At 43.6% G+C, this 23,378-nt stretch overlaps 2 protein-coding genes across 3 annotated transcripts in view; both read left to right on the forward strand.

Annotated features, from left to right (window-relative positions):
• Nucleotides 1-3,777: 3,777 nt before the first annotated feature.
• On the forward strand, nucleotides 3,778-14,725 carry HRG (histidine rich glycoprotein). Its single transcript, XM_024767491.1, is given in 12 exon segments — nucleotides 3,778-3,970; nucleotides 5,840-5,928; nucleotides 5,930-5,956; nucleotides 6,720-6,810; nucleotides 7,210-7,283; nucleotides 8,670-8,739; nucleotides 9,034-9,044; nucleotides 10,595-10,696; nucleotides 11,838-12,025; nucleotides 12,125-12,312; nucleotides 12,315-12,539; nucleotides 14,703-14,725. Coding segments are annotated over 12 exon segments (1,281 nt in total).
• Nucleotides 14,726-17,608: 2,883 nt separating this feature from the next.
• Nucleotides 17,609-23,378, forward strand: part of KNG1 (kininogen 1) — a 29,088-nt gene continuing 23,318 nt past the window's right edge. For both annotated transcript variants that reach the window (XM_024768866.1, XM_024768865.1), the window contains exons 1-3: nucleotides 17,609-18,030; nucleotides 20,248-20,358; nucleotides 21,329-21,413. In XM_024768866.1, coding sequence (XP_024624634.1) covers nucleotides 17,839-18,030; nucleotides 20,248-20,358; nucleotides 21,329-21,413 — 388 coding nt within the window. In that variant the 5' untranslated portion in view covers nucleotides 17,609-17,838. The remainder of the gene's footprint in view (nucleotides 18,031-20,247; nucleotides 20,359-21,328; nucleotides 21,414-23,378) is intronic.

The following is a 23,378-nucleotide window of genomic DNA, read 5'->3' on the forward strand; positions in this document are numbered from 1 at the left end:
TATTTCTACCGCAGAGATGGGTTTATTTGGGATCAGCAGAGAATTGCAATTTGGGGCCTGCAACCATGGTGAGCCACAGCGAAGTCCCCAAACAACAAGGGAAGGAAAACTCTTATAAAGAGGAAGAGGAAGTTGGGAGGGCTGTAGTAAACAGAGCCCATGGCTTTCCATTGGCTGAGCTGTTGCCACGAAAGAAAGTCTCTCTTCTTCCTATTGAGCTCTGCTACTGTCACAGGGCATGAGTGCCCCCCCTTCTGGTCTCCCAACTTCTATGTAATTGAGGTTTCTGTTAATTATTTACACTGGGCAAAAGTATACTGTGATTCTTTTGATCAAATAAGATGAAAATTGAGGGATATCAAGAGACTGGGATTCATCAGAGTTTCACTCTCCCCTTATTCCATAATTATTTCAACACCAAGTATCGGTCAGATATATCCAGACTGAAGGTGGATTTTTTTTTTTAACCTGTCTGAATAGTCTCCAAATCCCAGGTGAGCTGATAGACTCACTTAGCAGTGGGTTAGGTGGAAGTGACATTTACCTGTGGCCTGTGGTTAATCCTGGAGAGAACCAAACATTGGTCCAAGTTGGAGAACTTTCTGATTCCTTTAAAAGTTGTTTCCCAGAGGAGAAGTTAAGGGCCCAGATTATATTTATTCCCAATTTTTTCACTTAAAAAACTACATAATATAAAATATAATATTATATGTGTGTATATGTATAATATATAGACACATGCACATATATGTCTGCAGACATTTACATATACACATATCTTTTGAAGTTGGACAGGTGTTGTGGGCTGCATCGTGTCCCCTCAAAATTCATATACTGAAGTCCTAACCCCCAGTACCTCAGAATGTGACTGTATTTGGAGATAGGGTCTTTAAAGAGGTAATTAGGTTAAAATGAAGGCATTAGGGTGGGCCCTAATTCACTATGACAGGTGTCCTTATAAGAAGAGGAGATTAGGATACAGATGAGTACAGAGGGAAGACCGCATGGGGACAGAGAGAGATGACGGCCATCTACAAGCCAAGGAAAGAGGCCTCAGTAGAAACCACTCCTCTGACACCTTGATCTTGGACTTCTAGCCTCTAGAATCGTGAGAAATTAACTTGTTGTTTAAGCCACCCAGTTTGTGGTACTGTGTTCTGGAAGCCCTAGCAAACTCATACAACAGGGAATGTACAGATGTAACTCTTGTCCTCTCTCCTGGCAGCTGCTTCTCAGAAGAGGCACATAGGTCTTGGCATAATTTGTTTAAGAGCAATAGACAATATTCACACTCTATTACTCTTATCTGCCTCCTTTAAGAAGGAAAAATGACTAAGTGGGGGTATTATGTGGTGGCTATGGCCCTATTTCAATCAGGGTCTAGCAAGAAACACAACGCATCACCAGCATTGTATTTGTCTTTCAGGTTCAATAAAGTGAGCGGAAGGGAATTCATGGCTCTAGTGACGACCCCTAGGTCTCAGCACAAGAGTATGTAGGAAAAGCTGATCCTCACCCTCGGTGCCCTTTCCCATCCGCTCAGCGTTCCCATCTCTTTCCCTCCACCAGCATTTAGCTCACCCAGGGCGCTCCATATTGGGTGTGACCAGTGTAGCAATAATAGAAAGGCCTCATTAAGGAGCTCAACTTATTGAAACATAAAACGGTTTTGTTCTAATTAATGGCTTTCTCTACCTCCAACCCTGGGTTGGAGCCGCTTAGTAACATCTTGGCCAGATTCCATACTAATCCTGTCATTCTAAACTACAATGAAGCTGTCCTGTTTGGATATTTAAAAGCCAGTGTTACTAATATTAAAAGTTCAATCTCAAATATAATCCGAAATGGGTTTCTTCCCCTTTTAACACTTGCTAAACCAACCTGTGACTCTGGGAAGTGAGGTCTGCTTTCCATACCCCCGTCCCCATTGCTTCTCTCTTCAAACTCTTTCCCTCCGTTCAGGTTCTGTCTAGAGCTTCACCAGTTCCCGGCCTTGGCTGCACATTGGAAGAACTCCCAACACCTGGACCCATCTCCAGAGATCCTGATTTAATTGCTCTGGGGGAGGCCTGGAAGTAAGGATTCTGAAAAGCATCTCGGGTGACTCACCGCAGAGAAGAGAGTGGGGAGGAAGGCAGATGCCGTTTAAGTCCCCGGTAGTGGGGAAGCAAGCTGGGCTGACTCCCTCTGGTTCTTTTTTTTTTTTTTTTTTGCGGTAGGCGGGCCCCTTACTGCTGTGGCCTCTCCCGTTGCAGAGCACAGGCTCCGGATGTGCAGGCTCAGCGGCCATGGCTCACAGGCCCAGCCGCTCCGCGGCATGTGGAATCTTCCAGGACCGGGGCACGAACCCGTGTCCCCTGCATCGACAGGCAGACTCTCAACCACTGCGCCACCAGGGAAGCCCTCTCTGGTCCTTTCTGATGCCGCTGGTCTCTGCTGGCATGAGGGATCCCTGCAGGTATATTGACTTATTTTTTTTTGATAGATAACTATTTTATTCATTTATTTATTTTTGGCTGTGTTGGGTCTTCGTTTCTGTGCAAGGGCTTTCTCTAGTTGCGGAAAGTGGGGGCCACTCTTCATTACGGTGCGCGGACCTCTCACTATAGCGGCCTCTCTTTTTGCGGAGCACAGGCTCCAGACGCGTAGGCTCAGTAGTTGTGGCTCACGAGCCTAGTTACTCCGCGGCATGTGGGATCCTCCCAGACCAGGGCTCGAACCCGTGTCCCCTGCTTTGGCAGGCAGATTCTCAACCACTGCGCCACCAGGGAAGCCAATATTGACTTTTTAGGAGTGAGGGTGGGGGGAAGCAGCTTAATCCCAGCCCTGTCCTCCAGTGCTGAGCCCCTCCCCCAATGGTCTAGTCCCTCTATCCCCTTCTCTGGAATGGGCATAGAATGGCTTGACTTCTACCCTCACCACCATCCTCTTCCACATGAACTAATTCTCTTTAGCATACTTTAAGGGTCACAAAGAACTGGAATGACATGAGTGTGCCCCCAACTTCTTGTCAGTCACACTAATTATAATAATAAAATAGCATTATGTATTTAGCACCTGGATCTGTGCTAAGAATTGTATTGGTGACTTTTTATGCATGTTTTCTTATTTAATCATCACACAAGCCTGCCAAGAGATTTTTAAACCCTATTTTATAAACGAGGAAACTAAGGATCAGAGAAGTTTTATAGCTTACCCAGCATCACACAGTAAGAGAGTAACAGACCCAGGGTTGAAATTCAGATCTGACTTCAAAGCGATAGCCTCTTAATCCTTCTCCTCTACCTGAACTGTCTTCCTTTTATGGTGTTAACCATTTAACATGTCTCCTCCCTTCAATAATGCAGCTACATTCTACTGAGGACTTTCAGTGCCACAATCCAAAGAAGGGACTGATGGTGGAGATTTCTGGCTGGCAGATGGAGGAAAATTATTTCTGACTCCACCTCGTATACCAATGCAGGCAGTGCTTACGGCCAAAAACATACTTTGGATCTGCTACCTACTAGTAATAACCAGATTTGTGCAGATCACAGTTTTACCCACTCACTGGTGGCATGTTTCAACTTTCTGTCCCCAGGACCCACTAATCATTTACAGCGTGTTGACTGATATGTGAACCAGGGGTCAAGGTGAACATACCCAGTTACATAACAAAAACAGATAAAGACTTCGTTGAATCAATTGTGTGTGTATGTGTGTGTGTTTTAGAAAATCTGTATAAACTTCTCTGCTGTGGTATCCCAGAGCAAAGAATGGTTTTCACATTTTAACAAAATGAAGTTACTCACTGCAGCACTGTTTTTCATCCTTTTGATCCCACTGCAGCGTTGCTGTGCTGTGAGTCCCACAGGCTGTGATGCTGCTGAGCCCGTGGCTGGGAAAGCTCTAGACCTGATCAATAAGGGACGGTGGGATGGCTACCTTTTCCAGTTGCTGTGGGTCGCTGATGTCCACTTGGACAAAATGCTGTGGCGCTGCCCATGGCAGAGCTGAGTGGGGAGATGATGTACCAGGGGCAACTGAGACTCTAGCCCCTAAGCCTGCTGCTTTGCACAGTGGATTGGCTTTGGGCAGGGTTGTCTGTTTCATCTGTGGGCTGCTGTGACTTCTTTTTTCCTTCAGATGAATGTTTGTTACTAGTATGTCCTTAACTATGAATCAGCCTGTAAGTACTTGTAAACACTTATGCAGAGCCCAGTCAAAGGCTCAGTACTATAAGAGAAAGATTAAACTGTGGGACTTGCTCTCAAGGAAATAATAATCAGCTCACATGCACACATGTGTGAACTGCATAAGATGGGATATATTCAAGTGACCAAGTGAGTGGTATAGATGCAGGAGTGATCTCATAAAAGGACTATTTCGATGGGATGGGAGAAGGCTTCCTTTGCATCCTGAAGGGTGAGCAGGATTTGAATAGGACGGTGGCTTGTGTAATGGCCTTCCAGGAGAACGCCAGCCATACCACCTCTGTGTGGGTAGGGAATCAGGAAGGAAGGTGTTAGGGAGAAGCGGAACAAAAGCAGAGGGGTTCCAGCAGTTCTCCGTGGGCTTTGGAGCAGCCATCACCTTGGAAGAGAGACCGTAGGCTTGAAGAAAGCAAGCCTACTGTTTTCATTTAGGTTATATGTTTATTCGGAGTGCATTTGAGGGCTTGATAGAGATTACAGAGGGAGTCCTGCTTCTCCACCACCACCCCAGAAATAACCTACCCTTTGGTGGAACCACTGAAATCAGGGAGGCGAGACCATGGGGCACCAAAGAGGACAAGCAGAGATATTTATACTTGTTACAGTGTCAGAAACCAAGGCCCTAAAGGTTACAGAGAACGAGAGTGGAGGGATTTAGGATTCTACTAGCAATCTGATGACCAGTCTCCCCCTTCCAGGCTCTCTGCCACATGTGTAGGACACAGGATGAATCATAGGACACAGGATGAATCAGCACAGTGCGACCTCTGAGTGGCAGTGGGGAAGGGGTGGGGCGGGGGGCGCGGATCTCCCTGTGCCTGGGAAGATAGGGGCCGGAGCAGGGACACAACTAGGAGCTCGTTCAGAAATGACGACATGAGGAGCAGCCCCAGGCAGTGGGAATTAGGGCAATGAGAGTAAAGAAAAGACATGAGACGTTTCAAAGAAAGACCATTCAAGGCTTGAGGACAGGACATTCTTTAAGACAAAGACTAAGGCAATAAATGATTAATGGTGCCACTGACCAGACAAAAGAAGTGGAGAGAGGGAGCTGGTTTGTAAGAGAAGAGACTGAATTTAGCTTTGGGCAAGTTGAAATCAAGACAAGAAATCTGAGACTTCCCTGGCGGTCCAGTGGTTAAGACTCTGCGCTTCCACTGCAGGGGGCACGGGTTTGATTCCCTGGTCGGGGAACTAGGATCCTGCAAGCCACGTGGTGCAGCCAAAAGGGAAAAGAGTCAATCTATATTTTTTTAAAAAGACAAGAAATCCAATTTCGGGAATAGAGCTGGATGAGAGGACCCGACTGCATATACAGATTGGAGGCCGTGATGTGACTGTCAGCACTTATATTCTAGGCTTGTACCTGCAACACCTCCATCCAAACCAACACTGCTTTTTAGTGATTGCTTTTGAAAGTTCAAGGGCAGAAGCAACATTGTGACCAGTTAAAAAGAGCATTCAGAAGTAACTCTCTGAAGCGTTCTATTAAATAAATAGATCAAATGACGCAAAGGTAGGACATCTGCAATGACTTGGAGAGGAGCAGGAATTCTGTTTAGGAAATAAAAAGATTGGGGTTTTTTTGAAGAAAACTCTGGGCTGCCACATGCTACTTACCCATCGCTTTCTTGGTATTCCCCAGGGATCCACAGCTGTCTATTATTTAGTCTTGGATGTGAAAGAATCTGACTGTTCAGTCCTATCCAGGAAACACTGGGCTGACTGTGAGCCAAGCTGTTTCTATTCGTCCATCTGAAATCGTAAGTAAGCACGGTTCCATTCCTCTCCTCTTAGCGTTCTTGACTTCTGTCTGTTGTGCTTGCCCAGGGTGGCTGCATACCTGGGCTAACACTGTAAAAGAGTAAGAGCAGCTTCTGCCTCTTGCCTCATGAAGACTGTGTTGACCTTGAGTAATATTTTCTTGAGATCTACACCCTGGAACCCAGTTCAAGAAAAGTCAGTGGGGCTTGTGGTCCCATGTGATAGCATGACCAGCTGTAAGGCCTTGAGCAAATCACCTAACGTCTAAGAACCTATGAACTTGTAACCGTGTCCTATGAATACTGGTCCCACTAACAGAAATGGCCAAAGGAATTAGTTGCAGTCACCGTGAGGAATAGGGTCTTGTTCTGCACGTTGCACGCGGGTACTCAGAGCCCAGGCTCCCTGCCACAGGAGGAGGACACAAAGATGAGAGAGCACAGATATAAGATTTCAACTCCAGAAAATAAGATGTTTACATGCCCAGGGGTTTTAGCATTTTTTTCCCTTGCAAATATTTGGGGTATGGCCATGATCTGTTTCAACAGTTTCTCCGTGGTTCTCATGAGGGTTTTGGATGCTTATAGCATCCAGATCACAGAAATATGCTAAGAAAATACAGGTTTTTGAGAGAGGGTTTGGTGAGAGAAAGCACAGACAAATTTCAAATGGTTGGTAGGAGTATGTTGCCTCACTTTTTTGTTCCCTCGTGTCAACCTGAGGAAAGCAGTAGGCAATAATATAAACCCCTCTTTCTTGCAGGTGATTGGACAATGTAAGGTAATAGCTATAACACTTTTGGATGGGTCTCAGAATCTTAGAGTGAATGACTTTAACTGCACCACAAGTTCTGGTATGATCATCTGTTAAAATGCTAATTAATTCTAATTAATACAAAATTCAGTCTTACAGTGGTATCATCATATAAGACTATGAAGTACATATCAGAAATGGTTCCTGCCCTTGTGGACGTATTATTACTTGCTCTCCTGAGAAGAGAAGAGAGGGGGTTTTTCCTATTACTGGCACACCTTCTTTTAAATAAATTCAACATATGAAAATAGAAATTTACAAGAGGCTGTGTGGCATCATTGTAGAGAACATAAGCTCTGGGGTCAGATTTGTTTGAGTTTAAATCCCAGCCTTATCACTTACCACTTGTGTGGTCTTGAGGGCAAGTTACTTAACCTCTTCAAGCTTTCCTCCTTTGTAAAATGAGGATAACAACGTTATCCCTTTGGTTCCTTCTCAGAATTAAATAAAATCGTCTGTGTAGTACACTTTGCAAAGTACTTAGCACTCGAGTATTGCCATCAACATCTGAAGGTTACGTATGTTCACAAAGCAGTTATACAAAGGATATATTATCTCCTTTCATCTCACAACAAGACTATGGAGTAAAGATTATGATCCTTTCTATTTTAGAGATCAAATAACTGAGCCTCAAAGAGATTCAATGACCTGGCCGGGTGAACACAGCCAAAGTGTGGCAAAGTCATGACCCTGTACCACCGGTGTTGACTCTAAATTCCATGCTCTTTTAATTCACTTTTTCAAAAAGAATTATCACAGAACTTCTTTTAAAATAATTAATCTTAACATGTTTCAACATATAAAAATTCAACAGTCAAGCAACTCCCTCAGGAGGTTGCCTTAAAGAAAGATTGAGCTGTACCTTCTCCTCTCTCTGTTAACGATGCCTCTCTCTCGTTGGCAGAGACAGGAAGAGGTCATCAAAATATTAGCGCTAGGGCTTCCCTGGTGGCGCAGTGGTTGAGAGTCTGCCTGCCGATGCAGGGGACGCGGGGCAGCACTGTCCCTCTCCGCTGGCCTCACTCGGCCAGCTGCCTTTTAGCAGAGAGGCAGCAGATACCATAGAACTGCCCTCCTTCAGTTCATTAGTCTTTGGAGTTGGGGTGTGTGTATCTGAATGTCTAACAGAGAAAAGGGAAAACCCAAACAAGGAAGAGGGGAAGACAGAAGGAAGAGCGTGATAAGATGATGCGAGTCATTAAAATCATCGGGTCCTAACCTCCTTCTATTACAATGGAAGACTGAGGCTCAGACTGCCTATCTCACTGCACCCAGTGGTGTGGCTCAGTGGGGCAGTTCTGCCTCCCGGTCCAGGGACCTAAGCGCTTCCCACCCAGAGGGGTCTTGTAGAGCAGCTAGTTGATGTCCGTTGTGCATTTTGAAAATGCAAAGGGAAATATATTACAATGCATCCAAGCAATGGAGTGAATACAACGTAATTGCTAAAAACAACGTTTTGGAGGTAAATGCCCTGGAAAGTGTTTCAAGATACATTGCTAATGGAGAAAACAGGTTACAGAACAATACTTAGAATATGATCCTATTTATGTTAAATAATTAGATATATGTGTATATGGGCAACATATTTAGGAAAAGGCTTGAAGGAAAAACTCATCAAGTGGATGATAATGGTACCTCTGAGAAGGGGAGGCTGGGGTGCAGGAAGGGTGATTTTTCACACTGTGCTTGATTATGTCTGTGTTAGTTGAACGTTTCAATGAAATAGTATTCACCTTATCACTTATGTGATAAATATTTTAAAGGCAGAGACCGTCAGAAAAATGGCACATATTGGGGATTTTGAATCCTCATAGTGCTATATTGAATATTGGATCGCAGGTATCCACTGCCTTTTTTACTTTTTATGTCCCGAAACTGCTTGGATTCAACTTGTTCTAGAGAGGAGGGGAAAGAACCAATTACTACCTGGACTTCTCTGTGAGGAACTGCTCCAGTCACCACTTTCCCAGCCTCTGTGAAATACTAGGTAACATTTAGAGACCACTTACTATGGGCCAGGCAACTTTCTAAGTGCTTTACGTATGTGACCTTATTAGCCCACCACCACCCTATGAAGTAGGTACTATTTTTATTCCCGATTTACAGATGGGGAAACTGAGGCACAGAGAAGTTAAGTGAATCATGAGAGTATCATGTATATTATAGAATTATATATGCTATATACCTCAACTTAACACCAGGCTCTTTACCCAGTAGGATTAAAGACTTAGCTAAAACTAATAACTTGCTTGTATTAAGAACTGACACCCAAGGGTGCTTTCACTCACTTCACCTTGTTTACTCCACTCAGTGACCCCATTTGACAAACGAGGAGGTAACTGAGGCTCAACAGAGGGAGGTGTGTTAGTTTCTGCTTTATAACAAAGTGAATCAGTTATACATATACATATGTTCCCATATCTCTTCCCTCTTGCGTCTCCCTCCCTGCCTGATGTTCACAACTGAGCTGAGATTAGAGTCCAGTCCTCCAGTTGCTCAATCGATGGGATTGCTCCCCTAGTCACTTATACTTTGATACTCAGGTACCTGCAGGAAGATCTCCTTAATACCACTCAGTGTTTGTATGGTGACTTACAGTTTACAAAGCACCCATGTTATTGCCTCGTTGGAGCTCTGTGACAAGCCCTCTGAGGAGAAGCAAGTGTTTGCCTCCATTTCCCTGGAACAAGATGGTCTAGAAGTTTAAACACTTGCCTAAGGGCACTTAGCTAGAAAGTGTTAGGACACAGGATGTTAATGGTGGCCTTTTGATTTCAAGTCCAGGAATTTTCTGAGGTTTAATAACACATTCTCCAGGACAGAAAGAAAGGAGGCATTCATTCGTTCCTTCTCTCACTGTTCAACTTTTCAACCTCAAGCAGTTCTAGAATCCTGCTTAATAGCTACCAGGAAAGACACCCCACCTCCTCCATTCCCATCCCCAACAAACCCCTATCTTGGTGTAGGTAATGCAAACCCAGTCGAGAAACATGGCAGCTGGAGAAGAGGAGCTCAGTGCTAAGTGTTTTCCAGCATATTATCTCATTTAATTAAGCCTTCCCACAACCTGTGCATAGTTAGCATTGTACTCACTTTACAAAGACAAATCCAGAAAGTTTATGTAACTTGCTTAAACTCACAACCAGTAAATGGCAAAGCCAAGATTAACATAGGTCTGTTTGACTCCAAAACTGTACTCAGAGCCTCAATGCTTAACAGTCTCTTCTAAAAAAAGAGTTTTCTTCTTGTCCTAGTCTAACCTTGACAGCTGGGTATTGGGGCCTCTGGGGCATAGCGGTGCCAGCCAGTTGTAGCCTCGGTACCTAGGGTAGGGCCAGCAGACAGTCACTTTGACGGGGTCTGTGCAAACCCACTTTTATACTGGCTCCTTTCTTCCCAACACTTTCCTCCAAGGGCCCGGTTTAGGTTGTATAAATTCCTCTTCTACACCACTCTTCACTCTCTCTAGACACAGGCAACTCAGGTCTTCATGCAGAAGATTGGGCTAAAGGCAAGGTATCAATGATGCAGAGTTCCTCCTACAGCCCATGGGGAAACCCAGCACAGGGGACCACTCATGGAAGGGAACCACTGCAACTTGGAGTGAAACCCTTCAGAACCTACACTTTCCCTAAAGTGTTGACTAGGAAAAATGGTTAAATAGCTGATGGAGATATTTGATAATATTACTCTGATTTTTCGAAAGCCTGTTTTCCTTTCCCAAATGTCTGGAAGTTCACAACAAGAGCTGGGCACCTTCATACCACCTGCACACACACACTCAAATACACATAGACACTAACAGGTTTATCTCTTCTTTATAGATCTTTGGATTCTGCAGAGCAGATTTGTCCTATGATGTAGACGACTCTGACTTGGAAACCCCAAAAGACATTGTCATAAACTATGACGTTTTCAATCTTAAGGTGGGTTGCTTAAGTAGCCTTTGTCATGAGCAGTGCCAAACTAAGTGATATTTTCACAGATATAGTGTATTTTGTTCTTATGGCTGTTGGTGTGTATTCTGTGTGTGTGTGTGAGAGAGGGAGAGACAGAGACAGAGACAGAGAGAGAGAGAATAGGTAGAGGGAAAGAGAGAGATGATGGATGAGAGATGGGGGGAGGAGAAATACAGAGAGAATAGGCCCCTGGGAAACTACAATTGCTGATATGACGCAAAAAGCATGAATTTTTTCCCAAGAATTGAGGGTAAGATTTGCCAGAAAAGTAAAATCATGATCAATTCAATCAACCTCTAATGAATTTGAAAGTGGCCCTTGTAGTCAGGATTCCAGTGCTGACACTTAATAATTCCTAGCTTTTACTATTAAGCATAGAACCTATGAATTAACCTAAAATTTACTATATAAAGGTATATGAAATAAGATTCAAAACAATATTTTACATATGTCCCAGAAAGTTTTGTTCTATACCAAGATATTCTTCACAGTATTTTTTACATCAGCAAAAAAAACCCACAAAAAAACAAAAAAAACCTGAGTATAATCCAAATGTCCGTGTACCAACCCTCACCCCCAAAATGGAGGGGGCAGGCTTGTCACCATGAACATGGCTCCACAAGGGCAAAGAGGTAAGTGCTCATCCTTTAGGAGTAGGAGATGTTTGTACCATAAAGCCTCAACTCTTGAGAATATAAATTACAAAGCACTAGTTTCCCAAAGGTTGATCTATAGATGAGTATCATTTTATAATATAATTTCACCATATTATGTTGAAATGAGAAGAATAATAATAAGGAAAGTTTTCATAATACAACATTTATTCCATCTAAAGGAGTATCCTTTACTCTGAGATTAACTTTCTGACTCGTGTTATCAAAGTATTATTCCTATTGTGAAATAATAATGGTGGTAGATGATAGTTTTGTTCATATTTTAAATGCCAAGTTGGCTAGATAAGAATTCGAGGAACCATTTTTTGGGGTCTCCTATTTTTAAAATTAGTTGTGAAATCCAAAAGTCTGGAAACCACTGGTGTAAATTAAATTAAACATCTAACTTCTTTTGTGTTACAGGATGATATTCGCTCTTCTGTGTCCTTCACCAGGAACATACAAACATCAGTGGTGTGAAGCATCGTTTGGGCCGTGCGCTCCACTCTGGTGAGCATTCTCCTGCCAGCAGGACTCCATTTAAGCCCAATGGATCTAGAGATCACCATAATCCCCACGAGTCACATAACTTTAGATGCCCACCTCCTCTAGAAGACAAAAATTACTCAGACAGTCCACCATTTTGAGTAGGAGTTCCTCTACCATTGCCCCCTCCAGGGTCAAGATGCCATCACCCTCATTTTGACACCAGTGGGACCCATGGGCCCCCTCATAATCATAGTTCAGGTGAGCGCTATCCACGCACACATCGTCCTCACAGTCACCATCCCCATGGACACCAACCCCATGGCCATGATTTCTATGACCATGGACCCTGTGACCCACCACCCCATAGCCAAGGTCCCCAAGACCACCATCGCCAAGGCCATGGCCCACCACCTAGGCACTCAGAAGAAAGAGGTCCAGGTAAAGGACCTTCCATTGGAGACAAATTGAATATGTTCACTGACTCCCTCCACTAAAGAAAGGAGAAGTTCTCCCTCTTCCCGAAGCCAATTTTCCCAGCTTCTCATTGCCAAACCACAATAATCCCCTACAGCCAGAGATTCAGGCCTTCCCCCAATCAGCCTCTGAATCATGTCCAGGAGAATTCAAGAATGAGTTTCTACAAATCTCAAAGTTTTTTTGCATATACAGTTCTAAAATAAAATCTGACTTCCAAACTTCCCTGGTGGCACAGTGGTTAAGAATCTACCTGCCAATGCAGGGGACATGGGTTCGATCCCTGGTCCGGGAAGATCCCACATGCCATGGAGCAACTAAGCCTGTGTACCACAACTACTTAGCGCGCAGGCCACAACTACTGAAGCCCACGTGCCTAGAGGCTGTGCTCCACAACAAGAGAAGCCACCACAATGAGAAGCCCCTGCTTGCCTCAACTAGAGAAAGCCCGCATGCAGCAACGAAGACCCGACGCAGCCAAAAATAAATTTTAAAAAAAGTAATAATAAAAAAATAAGTAAAATCTGATTTCCTTGTTGGGAAAAATGAATCATGTCCTAGATTAGAAACATAAATAAAATGTGACCAGTATTAAATGCAAAAAGACAAGTTATTTTAACCTTATATTCATACTTAGCATAGGGCAAAATGTGAGTGGGGGTGGAAATGGCATGAGAAGAGGGAGGCAACTGGAAAGGAGAGGAAAGATCTCAGCACTACAGATTAGAAGTCAAGTCCATCACTGGCTATTACATCACTTGAGGCAAATCTCTGATCCTCAGAATTTCTTTCTTCCTGAACTTAACTCCTTTAATTCTAGGTCTTTCCTCTATTAGTACTTATGCTGAGGCTGGGCCTACCAAGAAGGAATGTATTCTCACTTAAAGCATTATTCTTATAAAAGGGACCCAAACTCTCTTCCACTTGTTTTTTCCAGCCCATTTGTTTTTTTGGAACAAATTAATTTCGATTTCAGGTTGATGTCCTAACTGAGCTAATGGGATATTTAACCTCAGTCCTTCTTGGAGTTCCTGCTACTTCCCACATGAAGTGGTGCCAGAGTTTTACTCTCATAGTGCCAAAGTGTTTGCGTGGTGGGCATGAGAAGGAGGTCTGATTCTTTTTTTTTTTTTTTTTGCGGTACGCGGGCCTCTCACTGTTGTGGCCTCTCCCGCTGCGGAGCACAGGCTCCGGACGCGCAGGCTCAGCGGCCATGGCTCACGGGCCCAGCCGCTCCACGGCATGTGGGATCTTCCCGGACCGGGGCACGAACCCATGTCCCCTGCATCGGCAGGCGGACTCTCAACCACTGCGCCACCAGGGAAGCCCGGAGGTCTGATTCTTCATCACTAATCCACCAGGTGCCCCGGCTGAGGGATGCTTAATACCCTGTTCACATCTCTCTTTAGGTCTCGTTTATCTGCTTCTTCTGTACCAAACTGGGATATAGGAGTCTCCGTAAGATGCTAATGGACATGACTGCTAAGAGACACCATATTGCTGGTCTCTCCCTGAGATCTTGCTGCCTCCAAGCTACAGCCCCAGAAAGCAGGACAGAGGTGTCCTCTGCTTCACAAGTCCTCTGTTCTTCTCTTCTCTTCTCCCCAGGCTAGGGACACTCTAGTCTCAGATAACTTCTCTTTATTCGTTTTTGCTCAAAAGACTCCTTTCTCACACTTGAATCCTCTTTCTTTCTCCTTCTTCCCAAATCAAGTCTCAAGCATGGACACAGGCTACTAAGACTTTAGATTCTCTCTACCTGACTTAGTGAAGCAGTTTCAGGTGTGTGGTGTTGGCAGAAGGTAGATTCTAACAGCAGGGCTGCGGGGTGGGGTAGGAAAAAAAGCTAAGGGTGAAAGCAACTGAGTTCTTAGACTGGGAAGAAGGAGAAATGCGCAAAGATGGAGAAGCTGAAGCTGGGAGAGTGAGGGGATGGCTGAAGGTGCACGGTCCACGAGTTGGAAAGGAATACACAGCCGATCACGGTGGTGTTTCAAGTGAAAACTCAAAAACAGTGTTTTTGAACCTAAGTTTGTGTGCCTGACACACTGTGAAGCCAAAAAAAAATGTCAGAGTTTGGATCAGAGAAAGGTTTATTAGTTGAGGAGGTGCCAGCGTGGAAGATGGGACTTTTCTCAAATTTATCTTCCTGGCTGGCCGGGGGAAAAGGTTCTGAAAGGCAAAAAAGTAAAGGGGAGGGGATCTTTGTGATTTTCGCTTCCTGATAAGACCTCAGTTGCAGACATCCTGGCGCCATCTTGTGACTCGATGTGTTCTTGGTGATTGTGATTGATCTATGTGTTCCTGCAAAGCAAATTAGTCAATGGTGGTCTTGTGATCCCTTAACTTCTTTCTAGGAGACAGCAACAGCGATGGTTGAGGCATTTTATTATTTCTTAGAGCCTTCGTGATGGTTCAGGAGTTTCAATTCTTAATTGACCCTCCCAGGGTCATCAATTTTAAGCCCGCTTGGAGCCAGCTGGTTAAAGCCACAGGACAGTTTGGGGTCATAAATCAAGGCATTAGTTTAAACTAACAGTCATGGATAAGATTATGTTGGACTTGATTTTTCTTCCTCTGCATTTCCTCACTTCCCTAGTTAGTAACTGTTTGAATCTGTCTTTGGAACTCAGGGAAGGTCTAGGAGACTAAAACCTTTTTACAAACAAGAGGCAGGCAGAGGACATGCGGTGGGGGTCTGGTTCTGGGAAGGCCCCAAAGGGTCCTGTTCAGTTACAACTGGACTTGGCAGTGTATACAGGTGTATAACTGATAGGAAAGAGTGACTTTGAAGGACACTGATCTGAGTTCTAATCCCAGTCCCACAATTTACTAATTATATCAAACATTAAAAAAGCATTCGTATACTTTTTAGCTATCATATGACAACAACAACAAAAATCTAGAAAAGGAGCAATCAGTGGTATATTGTCTAAACCTCTAGAACAATGTAAGATCCCTAAAGTAAGTAGGAATCCTTTCTTACCCCATTATTCACCTGTAGCAAGTAATTGCATATTATGAATGCATTTAATTGAAATAAATTGAGAGCATTCAATCCTCTGTTTTCCAGGAAATAATTTTAATAACTCAAGCAATATTTGTGAAAGGACTTAATAAAAATTTTAAAACACTGCTCAAATGCTTCTGTGGGTTATTAAGCTATGTTTTTTTGGTCTTCCTGGATTTCACCCTTTTCCACTCCCTGTGTCCGTGCCTTCATGGAGGAATGTGATTCTGCAGGGCTGGCGTTCCGCAGGTGCCACCCTAGTTGTCTATGGCTGGTGACTCTTCTGACTGGTTGTTGTATCTGGTCTGATTGGTCAGTGCTTTCGTCATATTAGTTATTGAATACTTAGAGTATCAACACTGTGGCTCCAGGAAATGAAGTCTAGCTGTATTCCAAGGAGGAAAGAAAAATGGGTTGCCACCATTACTATTTTTTAAAGAAAGATGAGGCCCAAAGACGTTTAATTCCTTTCTTAGGATCTTACAGTCAGTAAATTGTGGGTCTGGGATTACAACCCAGATCAGCCTCCTCCAAAGTCACATTCTTTGCTACTTATTATATTTCCTGTATACACTGCCAAGTCCTGTGTTTTTAAATTTTTTGTCAGTTTTATTGAGAAATAATTGACATACATCACTGTGTAAGTTTGTGTTCTGCATGATGCTTTGATATATATGATTGTGAAATGATCACGGTAGGTTTAGTTAACGTCCATCATCTCATATAGATACAATTAATAAAAAAAGAAAAAAATTCTTCTTAGGACGAGAACCCTTAGGATCTACTCTTGACAACTTTCCTATATATCACACAGGAGTGTCAACTATATAGTCACCACGATGTGCATTATAGCCCTAGTGCTTATTCATCTCATAACTGAAAGTTTGTGTCTGTTGAGCACCTTCCTCCAAGTCCGGTTTTTGAGTCTTCACTTGAGACATCACCATGATCAGCCTTGTATTCCTTTCCGAGTCCTCCTGGACCGTGCACCTTCAGCCACTCACTCTCCCAGCTTCAGCTCACTCTCCCAGCTTCAGCATCTCCATCTTTGCACATCTCTCCTTCTTCCCAGCCTAAGAACTTACCTAAGTCTCTTTCACCTCTAGCTTTTTTTTTTTTCCTACACCACCCCCGACCCCGCCTCAATACACACACATACTGGAATCTACCTTCTGCTATCACCATGCACATGAAACCACTTCAGTAAATCAGGGATTCTTAACCATCCCACTCTAAGTGTGTTTATAATTTATAAGAACTAATTACCAGGCCCTGTACATATCTTAATTCATTCACTCCTCAAAAACAAAACAAAAACAAAAAAAACTCCATGAAGATACTATTCTACATTTAACAGAGGAGGAAACTGAAGCTCAGAAAGGTTATATGACCCTGGCTTGCTCAGGAACACAGAGCAATTAAGGAGCAGAGCTAGATTGGAATCAAGGTTGGATTACTGTCAAGTGAAATGTTCCTGCCACTCCACTACAAGGCTGCCATTCAGCCCACATTGACCCCTCTTTTCCAAGGGCTCTCAGGGAGACCGAATTGCCAAGCTAGAGACCCTATCAACAACAAAGAAGTCAAACACCTTTTTTGTGAGGGAGGGGACAAGACTTGAGGGCAAACTTCTGCTAGGGGCTAGCCCTTGACTTAGACCACCTCTCCCCGAATAGTCCATCTTTCTCAGACAGGTGGCGGAGGCTTGGTAGTGAAAGACACCAAGCCAGAAGCAAGGCCTGGGGATGCAGGGCTTCACCCAACCCATCTCTTCTTATGCTTCTCCTCTCTCTCCTCCACCCTGGGGAGCATTTTCCTTTCTAGAACTAATGCAAGTGAGTGGAGAGAGGCTGGGTTGAACACAGACCAGAAAGGATGTCCATATTTTATTTTTAGTTGCACCAATATCCTGGTGTAGGACCCCCAGCACTTACTACATCACTGTGCATGGGCTCCCCAGGCACACAATATGATTGCTGGCAGCTTGCTTCTCTGCAGCTAGAGAAGTTAACATGCAGAGCAATTTTATTGAAAGGTGTCTGCACATTGTATCTACAGTTGCATTGTTGTCCTGTGCAGTGACCTTCATAAATGGCTTTGGGAAAGTCACAAGGGAATAACAGAGGTAGTTGGTGTTTTTTTCTCTTCCTTTATTAGAGTCTGCTTTGATTTGCTAGACAAAGTTGTGCAATCACCAGGAAATGTGTTCTGTGCTCCCACATGCTCCCCAAATGCAAACAAGCAGGTCAACAACCCCAGTGTTGTAATGTTTCAGCCTGAAATCTGCTTGGATTACCCAGCAGGGCCATTTGTCCTTTTGGAATAAGCAAATAGTGCATGGCAGCAGGAATTAGCCAGGCCCCCAGAGCACTGAGGCAGCAGCGAGAGGAGAGCCCCAAGGAGACAGAGGCTGAAGATAGTTAAAATCAGCATCTTAATTGGCTCCCAATTCTTGGTGAAACTCCCAGAGGGAGACTTTAATCATGAAATTAATCACCATCCTTTTTCTGTGCTCCAGGCTGCTACCAAGTTTAACCCAGGAGTCCTCACAAGAAATCGACTGCAACGACCAGGATGTATTTCAAGCTGTGGACACTGCTCTGAAGAAATATAACAGTGGAAACAAAAATGGCAACCAATTTGTATTGTACCGCATAACTGAGGTCATCAAGACGGTGAGTGAGCTGTGTTTAACCTTGAGGTCATTGGGGATTTGTGCTGTCACTTGGAGCCCAGGTCTCACGCCACACACGCACCCCAATCACCGAAGAACTGATAATCGAAGGGAAGCTTACAGCTCTTAGAAAAGACCAACACCATTCTCTGGCCTGGGGGTGAAGGGAAAGGTATGACTCCTCCTGGGTGATCACAGCAGCATATCCTAGGGTGAAATGAAACAAAGGTAGATGGAGAAATTTTAAAGGGACTGTGCAGAGTGAGAGAATCCAGGAACTCGGTCAGGCTGCAGGAGGAGGATTTACTGGGTGACCAGTCCTAGACAAAAATATGAAGACCTCCAGACCTCAGGTGGGAAATGGGTTCTTAAAGGGGTATGTCTAACAAGTATGATATGATCTCACTTATGTGTGGAGTCTAAAAGTTCAAACTCACAGACACAGAAAGTAGAATGGCAATTGCCAGGGACTGGGAGGTGGGGGAAATGGGGAGACGCTGGTCAAAGGATGCAAACTTTCAGTTATACGATGAATAGGTCCTGGGGGATCTAATGTAGAGTGTGGTGATTATAGCTAATAATACTTTATTGTACACTTGAAATTTGTTGAAAGCCTAGATCTTAAGTATTCTCACCACAAAAATATAAGTATGTGAGGTGATGGGTGTGTTAATTAGCTTGCTTGTGGTAATCATTGCACAATATACATGTGTTTCAGTTCATCAGATTGTACCCCTTAAATATATACAATTTTTATTTGTCAAGTATACCTCAATTAAGCTAGGGGAAAGGGCAGGTTTGTCTAAGAGGAGTCAGAAATGAGACTAAGTTGGTTCAACTGCATTGGACAAAATACCTACCATAAAGTCCATATGGCTGAATGCATCAAGGTAACAGCCATGTTCTACTTGATTTTTAGCACTTTTTTAAAATCCATGATCGATGCACTCAGGATGGAGACAAACCCTAACAGCGTATGTGACTTCAAGAATTACAAATCTTTTCAATAGTTTGTTTAAGTGAATTTCACTACAAAACATTGTGTTTCTGTGATAGTTAAGCAACTGATTACTTTGGTGGAAAAAAACCCCCAGGTATTTGATATGATAAGGAAAAAGCCCAGTAGATATGTTTTTGTTTGTTTGTCTTCTGAAAGTCCGGCCTTTCTGTTTCACAAATCTGTGTAGTCCTGTGAGTCCTAGTGTTCTCTAGTATGGTTGTAGTCTTTATTGGCAGACATCCATGGCAAATGTGGTTTTTTATTCTAAAATGTCCATAGAATCACTCTTTATCTCTACCTTGCTGTGTGGGGACTGCCTGTACCATGACCACTTAGATTTTATTAAAATCTGAGACCTAGAAGGAACTAAAAGAGTCTATCTTGTCGGACTCCATCATCTCCCAAATGCAAACACTGTGGAGAGAGCACTGCCTGGTGAGTCAGGAGACCTGCCATCCGGAGCTGGCTCTGCCTTTCCAAGGTGGGGAGGCTGCCTAAGGCATACGCCATCTACCTGGGGCCTCCTTTCTCTCATGTGCAAACTGAGAAGATGGACAACATCCCCTCTGAAGTCCCTTGCTGTTCTGACACACCAGGACGTTGCATCTGAAGGTTCATCTAAATCAGCACCTTTATACTTTAAAAGTTTAATTTGTTATTTCACATCATGCTATACTAAATAGAAAACAAAACAATGCCAATAAAAATACTAAAATTACCCATAATTATTCCCACTATCCAGATAACTGTTACTTTTTTTTTTTAATGAAAAAAAGGTTTCTGGTTTGTTTTCTAACTGTAAAAATAATATGTTTGTTCAAAAAAATAGACAATTCAGGAATGTTTGTTGAAAGAAGAAAGTGAAAGAGAACCGTACTCCCGCCACTGAAAGACACACATTTTAACAGCTTTGCTGCGTACTTTTCCAGACTTAAAAAAAAATTTTATATATATTTACATATAAATTGGTTTCTACAAAAATGGGCTAAAACTATGGATCTACTTTGAAATTTAAATATATATATATAATTTGTAAATAGTATATTATGAACATTCCTCCAAGTAAATATTTATAAACTTTCAATATTTTTAATAAATGTTTTTGCCTTCATTGAATCAAATCAAGATCAAATATAACTGCACCAGATCCCACTCAAATGATTTGCCATTGGGTCAGTTAGATGAACCGTACGTGTATCTTTGGTTGCTGTTTTTCAGGATGATCCTGACACGTTTTATTCCTTCAAGTACCAAGTCAAGGAGGGCAACTGTCCTGTTCAAAGTGACAAAACCTGGCAGGATTGTGACTACAATGACTCTGCACAAGCTGTGAGTGTGTTGACAGTTTCTGAGCCTCCAGTTTTCTCGGCCAAGTTTACCAAGGGCTGTCTTAACCTAACGCCTACCCTGCCCTGGCACAGCACAGCTTCTTGCTGGGCTGTAATTGAGGGAGAAGCAAGCCACTCTCCTCCCAGTCCAGGGAGCCACGTCTTCAATGTCAAAACCCTGGCTTCCTGTATGCAGTTTGAACACTGAAATTGAAAGGTAAATCAAGAGGACAGTTTAGCAAGCTGGTTCTCAGGCACTGTGTGCATCTTGATGAAATAGAAATATCTCTGGGGCTCAAAACAAAGATTCAGGGCTTCCCTGGTGGCGCAGTGGTTGAGAGTCCGCCTGCCGATGCAGGGTTCACGGGTTCGTGCCCCGGTCCGCGAAGATCCCACATGCCGTGGAGTGGCTGGGCCCGTGAGCCATGGCCGCTGAGCCTGTGCGTCCGGAGCCTCTCCTCCGCAACGGGAGAGGCCACAACAGTAAGAGGCCCATGTACCGCAAAAAAAAAAAAAAAAACAACACAAAGGTTCATACTCTAAAACCTCGCCATTTAAACTGCCTTTCCTCCAATATTTCACGAATATCAGTGGCTTGTATAAAATAATGATTAGGCTGCAAAACATTCATTCTTGTGTCTCAAAACTCTGCTAGAAAACATAAAAAATCTTGACAAGGTTGTTTGTTTGTTTTGCGGTACGCGGGCCTCTCCCGTTGCGCAGCACAGGCTCCGGACGCGCAGGCTCAGCGGCCATGGCTCACGGGCCCAGCCGCTCCGCAGAATGTGGGATCTTCCTTTACCGCAGCACGAACCCCCGTCCCCTGCACTGGCAGGCGGACTCTCAACCACTGTGCCACCAGGGAAGCCCTTGACAAGGCTTTACAAAGGAAAGCCATATTTAGTAATAGTACTAGGTGGCTTTCATCTGAAAGATTAAATCTTTTAATCCTTTTTTCTTTTTCTTCTTAGGCTACAGGGGAATGCACAGCGACGGTGGCAAAGAGGGGGAATATGAAGTTCTCCGTGGCTACCCAGACCTGCCAGATTACTCCAGGTAGCTGCTGTGCCTGGTGGTGCTGCCCTGGGGAAAAATGAACCTCTTCTGTGTGGCACCAAAGACCCCTCTTTCCCGGAGGGCAGCAGTGGCAATACCGCTTGCAGCCTTGCGGGGGCGCTGGAGGGGGTGGAGCGGCAGAGTCCTGAGGTGGGGCCGGGCTCACACCCCTCAGCGCTATCCTGATTCTCTTCCTCAAGAGCAGCATTGTATTAGGTGTGTGCAAAAGGATGAGAAGACACAGAACTGGCTTCAACTGTAGGCAGCGTCCTAAAGAGTAGCACAGGCTTTGAGGTCAGATCTGGCCTGGAATCTTTCAAAGCTCTCACCTTCTTGGCTTTCCTTTTCCTTACCTATAAGAGGAGATCACAGTAATTTCCACTTTGCACAATTGTTTAGAATGAAACTAGATGATACACCTGAAGATGTAATCATAATAATGTATTAATGATAATCAAGGAAAAGGTAATAGTAGCTAACATTTATTGAGCCCTTATTACTAGCCACAGTTCTAATCACTTCATGTGTATTAACATATCTATTCCTCAGAACAACTCTATGAGGCAAATGTTAATATCCCCAGTTCACAGATGAGGAAACAGGCCCACAGCAGTCAAATATCTTGCCCAAGACCCCACAGCTAGCAGTTAGCAGAGTTGGTGGAATAGACCCTCCATGAATGATATTCCTTTAGAATCTAAGTATGGAGAAACTTATCAACAGATGACCACTGTTAGCTCCTTCCCTCTTGTGGCAGAGGTGCCACATACAGAAGGATGGGCACGTCTAGGTGAAGTCAGTCACAAAAGCCATCCTGGAACTGGCCTTCTGCAAGATAGCGTTTTTGTACCTAAGCTCCAGAACAGCATCCTCAGCCATGCTATTGAAGCCCACTGTAGTAGTGGTCCTTCTATTCCAGCCTTAATCCCCTATATGGTACCCACAAAAACTATATCCCTTGAGTTTCCGTTCCTGCAAGAAGTTGCATTCAAAGAAAAATAGTCCAAAACAGAAATCACAAGTAATTAAAATCTTTTGATAGGGGTAGCTTTTTATTATTTGGTTTAAGAGCTCTATCTCGTAAGCACATTTTAACATTATCCAGAGCAGAGCACGTTATGTACCATGAGAGAAAAAACTCTTTGCCACACCTTCAGAAATTAGTGCTAGGTCCACAATCTCTTATCTGAAAACTTTTTGGCCAGATATGTTTCAGAATTCAAAATTTGAAACATTTTAATTTAAAAATCTCTCTGGAAACGTTGAGGCAGGGTGGAAAATCATTGTCACCCAGAAAAACTGAGTTTACATCTTTCCCTGCTCATCTCACCCTCAAAGGCTGCTCCATTGCTTCCCCTACACCAGTGGGAGCTGCCCTTGAGGTCAGGCAAACCAGCCTCTGGGCTTTTCTCCATCTCTCCCTTTCACCTCCTGTGTTCATCGTTTTTTGTTTTGTTTTCCCATCAGTAATTCTCTCATCTTTCCCATGTCATCATCCCCTCTAGTTTTTTTTTTTTTTTTTAACAGAAACCATCTTAGAAAGAATTTTATTCAAAGGGTCTGTATATTTTTCTCAGAAAAAATGTAAATATTATTTCAACAGTATTTATTTATTTATTTCCCTCTAGTTTTTTAACTTTGCCCATTACCCTGATTCAACCTAACTTCTACAAGGAAAGGAGGGGGGAAAGCTATGAATATTCACACAATATGCCATTTCCTGACACAAACTTATGGAGAGAATGCCGAGAAACAGTTGCAAGGGGGGTTGCGTTGAACTGCTGACTGGGGGATCTTACATCCTCGGGCTGTGAGAGCCCCGGGGCCAAGGGGCGCAGGACTCCTTCATTTCTTCCCCTTTTTGCCACATATACTGCTACTGACCAGGGAGTCAGGGCTGTGTGTCATGAACAGTGGTGATTTAACACAGACTCTCTCCTTTTTTTTTTTTTTTTTTTTTTTTTT

This window comes from Neophocaena asiaeorientalis, unplaced genomic scaffold, assembly GCF_003031525.2.
Source record: "Neophocaena asiaeorientalis asiaeorientalis breed wild unplaced genomic scaffold, Neophocaena_asiaeorientalis_V1.1 scaffold225, whole genome shotgun sequence".
Taxonomy (NCBI): domain Eukaryota; kingdom Metazoa; phylum Chordata; class Mammalia; order Artiodactyla; family Phocoenidae; genus Neophocaena; species Neophocaena asiaeorientalis.